This window comes from Oreochromis niloticus, linkage group LG5 (assembly GCF_001858045.2).
Source record: "Oreochromis niloticus isolate F11D_XX linkage group LG5, O_niloticus_UMD_NMBU, whole genome shotgun sequence".
Lineage (NCBI taxonomy): Eukaryota > Metazoa > Chordata > Actinopteri > Cichliformes > Cichlidae > Oreochromis > Oreochromis niloticus.
The window spans coordinates 25935210-25950159 of NC_031970.2; the positions used below are offsets into that span (position 1 = coordinate 25935210).

The 14950-nt window shown below is 39.4% G+C and overlaps 1 protein-coding gene across 3 annotated transcripts in view; it reads right to left on the bottom strand.

Moving 5' to 3' along the window:
* The window catches only part of cpne5b (copine Vb), a 132561-nt gene that overhangs the window by 4849 nt on the left and 112762 nt on the right, over positions 1 to 14950 (bottom strand). For all 3 annotated transcript variants that reach the window (XM_025907371.1, XM_025907372.1, XM_003441525.5), the window contains 6 exons: positions 11927 to 11973; positions 9905 to 10086; positions 9624 to 9751; positions 8375 to 8477; positions 1157 to 1214; positions 405 to 478 (listed from right to left, as the gene is read on the bottom strand). In XM_025907371.1, coding sequence (XP_025763156.1) covers positions 405 to 478; positions 1157 to 1214; positions 8375 to 8477; positions 9624 to 9751; positions 9905 to 10086; positions 11927 to 11973 — 592 coding nt within the window. The remainder of the gene's footprint in view (positions 1 to 404; positions 479 to 1156; positions 1215 to 8374; positions 8478 to 9623; positions 9752 to 9904; positions 10087 to 11926; positions 11974 to 14950) is intronic.

A 14950-nucleotide genomic window follows, 5' to 3' on the forward strand; every position in this document is an offset into this window, starting at 1 on the left:
AGGTTTGGAGAGCAGGGTGGGACACCAAATGGAGAAATCCCTGAGGCTCATGTTTAAGCCCCTGTGTTACTCAACATTTGCAGCATCCTGAAAGCTTTAGGATGCTCATCCGCCACTAATCCTCTGATATGGTTTCCCTTAGGAGAATGAATGTGCCTGAGCAAAAAGACATCTTTTCCCTCTATAGTCTGATAAATTACTCTTAAAGACTTTTTTCCCCCTTTGTTATTGCTTGTAATGATTCGTTGGGGGGGATATAATTCACTGTTTTTTTCTCTCCCTCTCTTTACTGACAAAAGATATTCTGTGTAAATTCCATGACCTTTGACCCCACACTGATTCTTAGAGTCAGTGCGTGCAATGAATACAGCCAAAGTTTGTTTCATGTTGTAAAGGCCAGTCACCTGAACTATGTCTCGCTCTGCCAGTTTCCCCCGGGATGAGATCCTGATGTCATCACCATCCAGCTCCACCATAGCTGGAAGACACAAGTTCACACAAACACACACACACACACACACACACATAGTGTGAAAACTGGTTAGAGGCAGCTGCCTTTATGACAAAAGGTTCTTACACTAAAAGGTTTATTTATCACAGATGATAAAAATCCAAATTTAAATATGATCTTTTTGCACTAGTAAAAGCTATAATCGTTCTTTTTTGCATGTCTAATCAACTAATAAGTCCTTTAATATAGACTGTGCAATTTAGAATCATCAGCACTAAATACTGCAAACCCAGCAATTAACCCCAGCCATTTCTTCTACAATTATGCGTGCATCCACCTCCGCATTCCCTTCTCTACTGAGACAAATGAGTTTGTACAGTAATTTTCTCTCTGGTATTTCTCAGAATTAGTGCCAGAGAGGTTAGAACCAGCTCTTATTATAACAGACTGCGAGTTGAATTAAATTGTCAATTATTCGTGGAGAATGACTGATACACTGGTTGGCTGATTTGATTGGCTGATAGAGGCTGTTCACAGATATATCAATTCTTTTATTACTCCAGAAGATAATGCATAATGTAATTTAATAATAATAATTTTGATCACACGTTTATTTTGACACGCACATAAACGCTTTACCTCCTTAATAAACCAGGTCTTTACAATTACAATCATTCTAAAGGTAAAAATTTAAAGCTAACGTACCGTCAAACTCAGCCTGACCCACTCCGACTATGATGATTGACATAGGAAGCTTGGCACCCTGCAGAGAGATAGAAATGAAACAACTGAATTTTTTTCTCACTCACATAGCTTGTCACCACTAACCTCTTGTGCCTATTACTGAGACATAATGACATTGTACTAGTTACACGCTCTTTTACATGCAGCAGACTGCAGCAGCAGAAAAGGTCTATATCAACCTTTAACTAGCTAAATGACCTTTAGGTAAGAACAGACTTTCAGAGAAAAAATAAGAGGGGAAAAACAGAAGCAGGAGGTCAGTCAGAAAAGCTAATGAAACGAGATGCTAATGCAAAATATATATACTTCTTCCTAAACTTATCCCAGATTTCTGATATTTCTGAATCCAATTTTCTGTCATTTGAATGACACCAGCTGTTATGTAGAGGCTTCACTCAGCAATGGACCATTAAATGCTGATTGTCAGACTGAGGAATGGAGATTAACTCACTGAAAACACCAGTAGTGTCATCTGAAATGCCACACTGGTATCTGATGCTGTTTTAATAGCTAAAACTGACAGATTTTTTATTTTCACACAAATATTTGTAGACGTTTATGTCGGAATTTGCCGCCTGGATGAATGTCGAACAGAAGTGTGAAACTACGAAGCTGGCAGAGACTAAAGGGAAAACAGCTGGATGGTCGCATTTATGAGCCAGGAGAAGAGGGAGAGGGAGGAGGTGCCAACTCAGTCACTAAAGGAACCATCCTCATTCACCCACCCAGCCACTCCCAGGCCACACTGGGGACTCATGTCGAGTGCACTTAGTCTTGATACTGTGGAAGATATCGGCACAAACTTTAGATGGAAAATAAATGAACAGAACAGCAAATGATATGGTGCTGCTACATTTCCTAAATTATTTCTCAGTGTGCTGAAATTTACCAGCCTGTGTGAGAGAACCTCTGTGGGTGTATATGTCTAGTCTGCAACAATTAATGTGCACATAATTGCACAAGCTACAAGTGGAACATGCGGGCTGTCCTGCATTCATTAGATTTGCTGGTATTTTTCACTTAGGTAGATGAAAAGAAATGAAAAGAAAGAATGAAAAGTAAAAACAAACTTCATCCAGCTGAGATATAAACACCTGCAGCGTGCAGCAAAAAGGCACTTGGAAATAAACTGGCATTTATAAAGTACTTTCATAGTCTTGTTGGCTACTTAATGCACTTTAGACTACATGCCACATTTAATGACTCATGCATCACTTTATCTATGCACTTTATTGACCACAACTCTGTGGGCAATTCACAATCACCAATTAAATTGCATGTCTTTAGACTAATTAGGACACCAAAGTATCCGGAGGGAGGCCCAGATAGAAAATCCCCCCATAAAATTTGAACCCAGAACCTCATTGCTTTGAAGTGACGGTTCTTACCACTTAACCACTGGATCGCTCTATCATGACACTTAAGAAGTTTATATTTTCTTCCATCCATCATGCAGCACCACTAGGGAACCATCCTATTGGTCACAAATTTATTCCACAGCATGACAACACGGTCAAACACGCATACAAGTGTCACAAATAACGGCATGAGCCTCCCAGAGCCTGAATCTCAATGGAGTCAGCCTGGATTTATATGAAACCCACCTATCTGCACAGTACCTTGAAAATGTGCAAGTGTACCAAAGAGAACTGGTACTTCTTTGAAGACAAATGGTGGTTATAGCAAATATTGATTGAATTTATGTATTTTTTTTAATATAATGCTCTTTGTATAACATTAAATATTCATCACATTAGATTTGAAAGCATTCTTAATTTTAATTTGTTCTACATCGCTTGAGCAGTACATCATCTGTACAGCAAGTCATTCCACATGAAAGTGATGCTTAAGGGAAAGCTGTCCAAAGTCTTTATAGGATACATCAACCCCTGGAATCATAAATGTTTGCACAAATTGAGTTCCAGTCAAGAAGATGCTGAGATACCTAATGTGACACACTAATGTGTGATCCCATCAGAAGTAGTACTTGTTAAGAATGAGAGATTTGTCACCGAAGTGAACTATGTGTAAGAGGTAGTTGCACCCCCCCGGCCTCCGGGTGGCGCATTGGTCAGTGAGACAGAATAGCGAGGTCATAGGTCCTCCTCCCCAATATGGCAGAAGCGAGGCAAAGAGAAACTTCACCAGTCGTCTCTGTCTCATCATTTCCCTGTTTTGCAGGAACATTTAATCTGTTTTACCGGCCCAAACTCTGGGTCGGTTACACTAACCATCCATCAATCCAACCACCCAACTATACATTTAGGGTGGCAGAAGGAGTGAGCCTATCCCAGCTGCCATGGGAAGAGAGCTGGGGAACATCCTGGACATGCCGGCTGCCTAATTAACCTAACCCCGACTAACTTCTTGCTGTTAGACAACAGTGCTAACCACTGCCCCACCATGCTGCCCCATACTTAATTATATAAGCAACAACTTGTAAACTGCTGGTGATACAAACAAATATTTGTATATCAGATATTTGTATGTTAGAATGCCATTTTCACAATCAGGATATCTGCTAAAGGGGAAAGGTTATTCAGTGCTCATCTGGACAGCATGTTTTCTCCCAACTAGCTTAGAAATCAATCTTTGTGGAGTTTGCAACCAAGACAAGTGCAATGTTGTATAATTTTACTTTGTAAAAATGAATATCAGACATAAATTAATATTCTAAGCACTGTACTTCACCCATTAATGTCTAGAAGTGGCCTTTCCACATAAATGACACCATGAAAGCTCAATGCAAAATCTCCTGTTACATCTAATAAGGTTTCCTAGACTCACATATTTTTTACAAAGCAGTCACATCACGAGGGTTAAACTTGCTGGCACAAGACAAATGCACTGTGGCAAATCAGGCAACCTCTTTTTCCCACAGGGATGAGAGCAGTTTGTGTCCTCAGTACCTCAGCCACATCACATCAACGCGATTATCAGTGTTCAACACGACTCCTGTCAGTGCCTGTCCTCCCACTCATACTCGCAGATATCCGTAAGTGTATGCGCAGCCAGAGACACACACATCTCAACATCAAATGCCACTAAAAATAACCTGGCAATCCACCATGCCCCACTTTTGCAGTCCTCCTGTCACCCTGTTTTGCAGCAGAGATCCAGTCTAATGAGACAACAAAACAAAGTGTCAGTCAAAACTTGCAACTTCACTTTGTGTGTGCTTCTTAAATTCAAATGCCAGGCATGTGCATGCTTTGATGAGTGCGTGTTATTGCAATTACATATATGAGCTTAAGGGGCTTTATGGATTTATGTTTAGAGTAATAAGCATTTCATTCACACATGGTCAGCTATGTTACTAGACTGTCTGACATTGGCTGCCTCAGATGTCAGCTCAGAGGAAAATATAGGACTGAAGACTTTTAAAAATAACACAATTATCAGTGAGTGCAGACCTTATCTTTGAACTGTCAGAGTGTATTCTGTGTTCAGCCAGTTATTAAACAAAGCAGCCCACCATCATTCACATCTTGACAGACTAGTATGGACTGCATTAAGAAGAATGTAATCAGATTTTACCCACGAAATGTTTTTTATATCGAATACAGTTTTCTCAGCCAAGCAACAGCATCACAGTGATCACTAACATGACAGTGCCTGTGTGACAAACATATGTACACTACGGGGAAGGCTACTCCTCCCACAAAACATTCAGGTCAGCCCTATAGTTCATTTTTGTCCCTCTCTCTAGCCACTAGCTCTATATATTGTTTCCTATTACTACTACTATCCTGGCCTATGGTGCTTTTTCAGATTCTTCATATTCAGCAGTGACGTGAAGAAAATTACACTGTGGATGCAAATTGTGGTCACTGTGAAACACAAATAGGCATAAACAGAGAATTTAACATTGCATTTGCATGGGGGTGATGAATACAAAAATTTATAATAAATGTTTTTAAAAACATATACTCGTTAATAATCGCTGCATGTGTGACGTGCAATGTTTTGTTGAGATTGGTCCATCTGTTAAGGAGAAGATAAGGGACATCACTATAATAAATATTCCCTTACATTACAGAGAAACGCAGGAGTAGGTTCATGTTTTCCGTCGAGTATCCTCTTTAGGATTATAATATGTGATGTCACATAAACATACAAAGACTGAAGTAGACAGTTGATGAAAACCTTAAACTCTGTGCTTTCACTTCCAGGATGCAAGTATGAAAAACCTACATTAGATAAAGGATGTAGCTGAATACAGCTGATAAAGTCAGAGTAGCTAGTATATGCATCAAAGTGCTGTTTTTTAACTACCTGACTTACCTGCAAAAATCTAATGAAATTTACTTCATTGATATACATTCAGTTTACATCATGCTCATTTTCCTTAATGATTATTTATTTGAATAAATAAAGCTCTTTTTGTGAGTCTCTTTTTTGTTCAAAAATAAAAACTGAGTGATAAATATGTTCCCAGGTGTCGTATATATTATACTCGACTTTATTATGCAGGTCATGACAGACGCATGCTGAAAGGGTCATGTCATATACACGAACTGTTACCACAGGAATTTGAATCCTGTAAGAATCATTGAAAAGCAATGGGCTGTGTTGCCCTTACTGGCTTTGTACAGAGATCCAGCAGCCGCTACTTCTGAAACTCAAATTATGTCCTTTCTTTTCAGGAGGATAATTAACTTAAAAAACTGCAGCCGCATCCACATAACTTCAGTTTTCTTTCAACAGGGCTCATTTCTCTGCGCCATAAACTTGAATTCGCATCAACATCCAAACAGTGCAAAAAAAATGGAGGTTAAATGGTTGTGAAGTGAAGTGCTTTTGTTGGGTCCCTGCACCGATAAAGAGACAGAGCACAAAGCACAGACAGATAACAAGTAGAAGATGAGAAAGGAAGGAAATCAAAGGCAGCAGAGGATTTTTTTATAGTCTGAATGTGGTGACAGAAGTATGGAGGGTGCAGATGAAGACAAAGAGGTTTAGATCTCTGAGTGGGAAAAAGATGGAGCGAGACAGCAGGTCTTTGTGTGTGTGAGCGAGGGAGACTCATGATTCCACAGAGGTACAGAAAATGAGGCAGCAGAGCAACCCGAGCTGTGAGCAGAGGAGGGGGCTGCTGAGTGAGTGACAGGTGGATTTCTCTAATGTAGCAGAATCAGTTGTGACTGATAAACCCGCATCATAAGCCACATGTCCACATGTTAACCAGACATACCGCAAACACCGCTCTCCAGTTGTCGTACATGTGTACAAATATAAACTCAGGCACTCACTTCCTCTCACTCTGTTCTTAGGTCTTTCTTCAAGTGTGAATATGTATGAGAAAGGCTTATATAACCTCAGTACATGTGTCCTCCCTCGCCCGGGATCCGTGGAGGGTAAAAAGGCAAGCGGTGGAAGCGGCAAGCATCAGTAGATCAGAAGAGGTGGAGGCAGTGTGATAGAGCAGCAGGCAAGATCTTAAAAGGAAGGTGTGGCTGTTCTAATGTTTTGACTAACAGTCGCAAATTCCCTTTAAATCCAGTCTGCTGGGTGTTCTGTGCCTGTGGCAGGCTGAGGAGGAGTGGAAGAAAAGGGGAAGAGATGGAGGAAAAGGGAAAGGGGAGAACAGCAGCCACCTACTGTTTTAAGCTGGGGAAAGAAAGGCGTGAGGACAAGTTTGGGGGGGGGGGTGCAAGCTCTGAGGAATAATACACAATGCTGTGCTGCTTTATTTACTGAGGCGGTATAAATAAGCTAAACTTTCAGCTGCTGTCTTATTCACAAGGGGTCGCCACAGCGGGGAGCTCCGCATATTTGATTTAGCAAATTTTTTACGCCGGATGCCCTTCATTTTTTCACATCTCGTATTTATTAATAGTCCACTGGTAGAAAGGAAATACCTTAAGGTAATTTAATGGTCTATGTATCATTGATGAGAAAGTTTCTAAACGTGTAATTACAGTTCTAAACATGCGGCTTGCTTGAAGCCATCATTCCAGTCCTTTTTCTCTGCGTACTGCAGAACAGCAGCCATTATTAAACCACAGTGCTGTTCTATGGCCTGAAGAGAAAACCACAGAGAAGTTTTAGGGTATGATAGAGCTGATCGGAGACATAACATTTTTTTTTCCTGTTAGCCGAATAGCTGCAGCTAACACGTCCATTGATTGTCAGTAAGCAGGTCAGACTAAATAAGACATTTGAGGACGTACTGAGCAACAGAGCTATATATAATTTTCTCAATCAGTAGACTTTCACTTGATACCTCATGAAAAGTTAGCGCCAACAGTTGATTAGCTCATTGTAGCTTAAAAACAGCGAAACAGGCTGCCTGGCCCTCTTGCTGTAACCTTGAGTTTGGTAGGCAATCAGTGCACACTTGACCGCATAATCATCCCTAAAATCAACTAAAAACAACATTTATTGTTGCACTTCATTTTACACTACACCAGTTTTGTTGTTCCATATTGATGAGAAATGAGTTTGATTGCGGTCCTTACTGCTACAAGATTGTATGAAGACAAACAAAGTAACCTCTTGTGGTGCGTATAGGTGAATTTCCTCTCTGGCACGGTGAATCGGTCAAAGCCCTTCCGTCTTTGCTTGTTGGAAGGTGCAGCTGTAATGTTATCAGCAGGAGCTGCTAGTTCTCAGCTCAGTACTAGCCTCGCTTCTATCAGCACTGACAGCAATGAGCTGCTGGCAATTCAACTATTTTTTTTTATCTCCACTACATCTGTCTGCTCTGCTCTACTCCATGTTCCCCTCTGCCCACACATATGCATACAGATATGGTGAAACAGGGAGCAGAGGAGAGAAGAACTGGTGCTAGGGTCGTTACTGACAGCAGAACACAGTGAATGCTCTCATTCTTTGCTGAAGTGAAACAAGTGCACATAGTCCCCTCTAAGCAAAGGAAATACTGAGCATGTTGAAATATGAATGGTAATGGTAGGGAGAGAGCAGAGTAAAGGGAATAAGGTTTAATCAGCTTCTGTTTGTAGTCGGGCACAGAAATAACACTGTTTGGATTTTTGTCTCTCCGGGAAACACTTTTATGTTCTTAAATGACAAATTATTCTTTAAATAATGGCCTTTAGCCTACGCTACACAGCATCATTGAGTTCAAAGGTGTCTTCATTAACACCAAAACAAATTGGGTGTATCTAGCCTTTTTTTTGTAGCGCAGGAAATGCTCTCCCACTTTCCCATTCTTACATTTACAATGGCCTCTTTGGTCTGGGCCATGTCTGAAATGACGCCGTCTGTGATGATGAGGAGCACAAAGTACTGAGAGCCATCCTGCACCGCCGCTGCGTATCTGCATACACAGATAGAAGCCATCATTACACGATGCCGTGTTATCATTTCAATACAGAAACAAATCTGACTTCAAGACTTATTAATGAATTGATCAAAACATCGATTTAGAAAACAAACGGATGACAGTGCACGCCTTATCGAGCACTCTCACTACATGCAAATTCAATAAAAAAATGTTCTTTGTCATCGCTGTACTTCAGATAACACGCCATGAGAAGAGAGCGATTAATTAGATCAAGCAGATTTAAAACAAAGCCTTCTTTCACCGTTTGATTAATTTCTTTGTTAAAATAAATCTCTTTATAAATCAGCTGACTTATTCAAATGCTAGCTTAAAAAAGCGAGATACCTTTTTATCAGAATTACATTTTTAATTAGAGCGTTGTCATAATCAGATAGAGGGCTGTTTGGATTTGGCTCAACAAATGTGCCAGTGAGGGCAAAAAATGACACAGAGAGAATCCTGTTACACCACGGCTGTGTAAAATACAGTGGCAGGTCAAAATATATGACTTAGCCTGTTGGTCGTTTATTTCACTATAGGTGTGATTGCTTTTTGATTGCTGTGAGCCAATTAAAATTCATTCTGAAGCACATCACATGCTGTTTGTTGTGAAGCAGAGAGGTCAGATAAGTTAAAGCCAAGTAGTCAAAAATGTTGAAGTTGAGTTTTTTTAACTCCAATGTTATAAAGAAAAGATAATCTCACTATTTATGCCAATAAATTCCCACAACAGCTGATTCTATCTGAGACACCTAGCAGACTATAACGCAGGCAGCCGGTCTCTTTGCATATAAATTGTTTTAAAAAATAAGTTTCTGAGATAATCTTTCTGAGCTGCAGAGTTTTTTTTTTTTATATTACTGTGTTTTTAGCATTTGGATATAAATAATGTATAAATCATAATAACAGAAAGACAAGCATGAAAAGTTGCAACAAGAGGAAAATCCACAGGGATAAAACAAAAATGACTGCTGCTAAAAAAAAGAAGAAGAAGATGATGAAGAAGAAGAAAAGAAAGCGGAGAATATTAATAAAGAATCTTTGAATTTGCATGTAAAATCACTTTAACTTGTGTGCAAAGTCCCAAAAATGAATGAAACACCATCTGTTAGAGTTCATCAGCTTGCATGGATCTCTCACCTGGCAACATGGTTCACCACAGGAGCAAAGTTTGTTGGCCCATACAGCTGCACTGTCTTTAGACTCTGATGGTATGCCTCTAAGATGCCTTCAATACCATTGCAGTATGGATTTTCAATGTTTCCATTCTGAAAAGGATAAAAATAGAAACAAGATCCAGTTCAAGATTCTTAAAGTCAAATAAACCTAAACAATATTTACTGTAGTTACTGTCAAAGTGAGAAATTATTCAGCTAAACATTTAAAATCAGCTAAACTCATATGAGGTGAGGGACATATACCAGTGGGAACTCATGTGACACCCGCCAATCAGGCGGCAGTTTGGCACCAAAGCCTAAAGCCGGGAACATCTTGTCACTGTCGTAGTCTTGAATGATCTCCCCAACAGCCTTCAAGGCCATGGCGTAAGCATTTAGCTGGTAGGGATTCATGTAGTGCAGTGAAGTGGACTGGGAGGGGTTACCTGTTGACAAATAAATCAATCATAAGCTCATCTTGATGCATAAGCAACAAAGTCATATTTCAGGTGCAATCGATCCAAGGTGCTGTTTTTTGGTGGGACTTTTGCGACCATTTAAAAATAGCAATTAGCTGCGGTCACTGATCACATTAACATAACTGCAGTGAGCCTGAGCTGTGATGTTCACCCCTGTTAGTCGTTGTAACAAACTGTAAGCTTATCAACAACTGTGACCTTCTTAAACAGCCCTGCTGTAACGGCACATCATAAAGTCACTCAGTATTAACTGCCCAGCTGGGATATTTTGGATGTGTTTAGAAAATGTTGCTGTCATTGCACTCAGTGAGGTTGCTGGTGATATGTGCTCACCAGTTTTATTACTTCCTATCTGACAGCACAAATCCTGCTGCTTTCCTGGTCAAGTGACTTTATCAGGGGTCTAGGGTATAACAACAAATTGCATATCACCTGGACTAACACCACAACTGCAAATCTCAAAGCAGCACAGAAATGAATGTCTGCTATATTCCACCGTTCGTATTAGCTGCTAAGCTTTGCATTCTAACATCCAGCCTTCATAGGAAACGGTGGCAGATTTACTGTAAAAAAAACAACATATTTTTGATGCAGCAGGTCTTTAAAGTGGGATGGAAGTTGACAAAAGCAGAACTGACATTAGTATCTGACACTATTGCTAGAGATTTAACCAGATACTCTAGAGCCACAAGTTGATTGAAAACACCATCTGTGGCTCACAACCCTTCGAAGGTGGTTTCAAATATGGACTCACAGATAGAGTACTGCGCAAAAGTCTTGAGCAAACCCTCCTTTATTTATAGTCTGCTAGGAAAATAGGTAAATAGGTACAGCGATTTATTGAAACATATGAAAACATGCATAGAAATACATTATATTATGTAAAATCAGAGTTTTGCTTGATGTAGCTCTTAGATCTTTGCTCAGTTCTACATTCTTTTTTCTATTTTTTTGTTCTCAGCTAATAGTTTTTTGATTTTTGTCAAACTGCTATCATTTTTCTGGAAATTCAGCTAAAGAAATGGGACCAAATTTTATGTTTTTACAATAGAAACAAAGTGCCTAAAGACATAAACTAAAACGGGTTCTTTGTTAATCTCACATGTTAGGTGCCTTTCTCACATACAAATGATCCATAGGTCAGTATTAAGTGGCTTCACATCTCTCTGATGGTGAAGCACTTTAAAACCAATAAAAAGTCTGGCTCATTGAAAGCAAAGGCTCAAGACTTTTGCTACTGTACACTTTACACATGTTAAAGCTTCCAGGTAAAGTGTCCACATTTTTCCTTTTAATGATTTGTATGGAAGTAGTGGAACTACTTAAACCCAACAATGGAAAAACACTTTACTAAACAGGCTGGTATAAGTTGAGGGAGGAAACAAGTGTTCTTCTAGGGGCGTGTTTGTGATAAATCAAAAAAAAAGGAAAAAGGGAAACTCATATTTCCCCCCTAATAACTGTGATTCATGCTGAAAGCTAGGACTTCCATGTGGATAAATCTTTTGCAGTATTGCATTTAGTCATAATTACTGGAATAAGTAGTGTAATGACAGTTAAGTGTGGTGCTATTTGCTTTTTAAAACTTAAACACTAGCTCTAATTACCCTTTAAGCTCTCAAAAAACATATAGTAAGAACTTTGCAGGCCATCGGCTGTTGGAGACACTATGTGTACAACGTGCATGCCTGCAGTGATGGTTTGTGTCATTGTGAATCTGGACATGCCACACTTATGGAGCAATGCTAAATATTTTTATCCCCCGATCCCCCTTCTCCATACACACTTTGCTGTTAGTATCACTCACCGTTAGATGCTGTGAAATCAATGGCCACAGTGAAATTGATCTGCGTCCTAGAAGGGGTAAGGAGGGGAGGACATCGGAAAAAAAATCAACAACAGAAAGCAGCCAACAATAAAAACATTCCAGAGCTCATTAAATTTCCACGCTCATACCAACGACCACACACGACCCCAAGAGACACGAGGGAGAGCGCATGCAACACGGCGATCTTTTCATATGATGATATTGATCGGCCTCACTGTTAATACTAAATGCATCAATATACAAGTACGGCCAGTTGTCAAACAATATTTAAGTGATTACACTCTTTTATCTTGTTTATCTGACTTTCACCTCCACGAGAAAAGCGGGAGGTGCCGAGGAGCTTCTGAGAGATGGAGCATGGTAACAAGCAATTAGACTGATGGAGCACTTAAGAGTAAATCATAATCCAATTTTCCCTGCTGATGAAGCACTCCCCTCTTCTTTCTAATTTACAACAATGAGACGAGGCCTTCGGGGGCTCACACGACAGCCTCTCATTATCTATGAAAGTCACCAGAGAGAACAGCAAAAGAATGATAATAAAAACGAATGACTTAAGGATTCACATTAACCTTTCAGCTTCAGGTAGGGACGCAGAATATGCCACAGCCTGACCCTGCTCACCTTAGCATTAATTAAACTTCATTTTATTCATTCATTAGGAGTTTTTGGAAATAATTACTGTCTGGGAGGGCAGGTTTGCAAATTGTACATCTACAGCAGGAAATTCAGAGCTCTTCAGCGTGAGATTTACTTTTTATGTTCATTTACATTAATTTGTTTGACCACCTCTCATGAAAATAAGAACACACAAGTATTTTTTTAATCTGTCCAAAATTTTGGTTAAAACAAAAAACTTATTGTGTTATTTATTAGGCAAATAACAAACCGAATTTACAATTTTATACCAAAATTTGAGCCGGCACACTGGACTTTTCTGTGAAGTCAGGAATTAATCAAGCATAATATCTACCCACTAAAACTCATTTTTATCTGTCCAGGAATTCAAGTAAATGACTGTAATTATCTTCATCAAGAAATTATAATGTGCTTCACTATTTTTTTCCAGCTTTTCAGTAAAACAGTAGATTTGAAAATTCTCGGACAACAACAATAATTATATTTTAGCATAAAAACATTTTGATTATAGAGCTTGTTAACACTGATGGATTAATCATTAAATGCTGTTAATTTGGAGCAGTTGTGGCTTACACCAACAGTCCCCAACCTTTTTTGCGCCATGGACCAGTTTATGTTCGACAATATTTTCACGGACCGGCATTTAAGGTGTTGCGGATAAATACAACATAATAAAACCAGTACCATACCAAAAAAAAGAAGATTTATTCATTACATGGGAAAAGACCCAGGGAAACCGAGTTAAAAATAAAAACGCTAAAAAAATAACGATAAAAACCGATAAAACCCCTGAATACCATACATTTCACACCTGAGCCTCAACTCTCGCGACCTGGTACCAAACGACTCACGGCCTGGTAGGGGGTCGGGGACCGCAGGCTCACACCTTACACTGTGGGGTGATCTAATACATTTGTCAAGCACGGCATGTCTGAAGTTTCGATTAATAACACAACTATGATACTACTTCATCTTGTCTTTGCTGGCTGTTAAAAACCTGCTAGTTAAAATATTCCTCTACTTACTGATAAATATTTAGAACAAAAAATACACAGTATGTTTCTGCAAGCTGCATCGATTATTCACGTTCTTCTGTTCTCGCCCTGCGGGTCACTGGGAACAGTTTGTGTTGCATTTATGTTAATTCACAACAATACAAATGTTACACATCCTATTTCAAATTCGTGATTGGTAAAAAGGTATGTTTGAATGATTTTCCTCTTATGTCCTTTCAGTCTTTAACCTCTTTACTGTCTCTGTGCTGCTGAGTTTGAAAGAGATCTACACTGACGTGGAAAGCTTTAAAGCTGTTTGAATAGTCAGATTGTTCTTGCTCTTTTATGATTACAGTGGCTTTAAAATGAGATGTAAAAGCAGGCATACTTCAACTTTTATCCCGATGAAAGCTGCAAAGCTACATATTACAGAAAAGTGCTTTAACAGCTGGAGCAGAAAAGATGGCAGTGATGGAGGTGTTTCTCCTGTTTTGTGGTTACAGAGGGTTTGGACAGCTTAAGTGGCACACTTTCACAAACTTACATCCATTTTCAAAAGAGCCTTCACATTTGCAAGAACCAGCTCTCATATGTCTTTCAGTAAGCACCACAGTAATGTTAGGGGCCAGACTGATGAGGATGATATTTCTGAAGAGAGGCCACTAAACTTTAAGGTTATTGTATCATAAATCAGCCAACGCCAGGAACTGTCAGCGAAATGTGTCACGCTTGTCAGCTCTGCCACAGCACATAAAAACTCTGACAGCCGCCCTGCTGTGGTGGGACATTTGAGATCAAAGCACAGCCCAATCCGCCTGAAAGACACACTTCACCTGAGAAAGACTTGATATTCACACGTCAGCCTCCGGTGTTAAAGCTTAACTGAAGTTGGAGGGCTGGTACTGTACCGTTTATCTTTTAGAACTCATTTAATATACATTTGGAGTTTGAATGCCCCAGATAACTCCAGCTATGAACTTATTAGTCAGTTTGACAAAGTTGCAGTGGAACATTGGACTTTTGATCCCTCTGCATGAAAGATAGGAAAGTATTTTAACAACATTTTTAATGAAGACCACACAGACGGTTTTTGGTATGTTAACAAAGGCTCAAATTATTGTTTGAACATTAAAGTGCCAGATATGTTTCTACAGACTTCTTGGAGAATAACCAGAGCTGGAAGACAAGCAAATATCAGAAAGGAACACAATGTTGATATTATTCAGTGTCCTACAAATGTGCCAAGAGGCTCGTGTTTCAAGCATGCTTTAATAAATATGATGCTGAGCTTTCAACTTCTGGGAAATCAACAAATATTTAACGGTGACCTCACTCTGCATCATTAAGTGCAAAGATGAAACCACCCAAG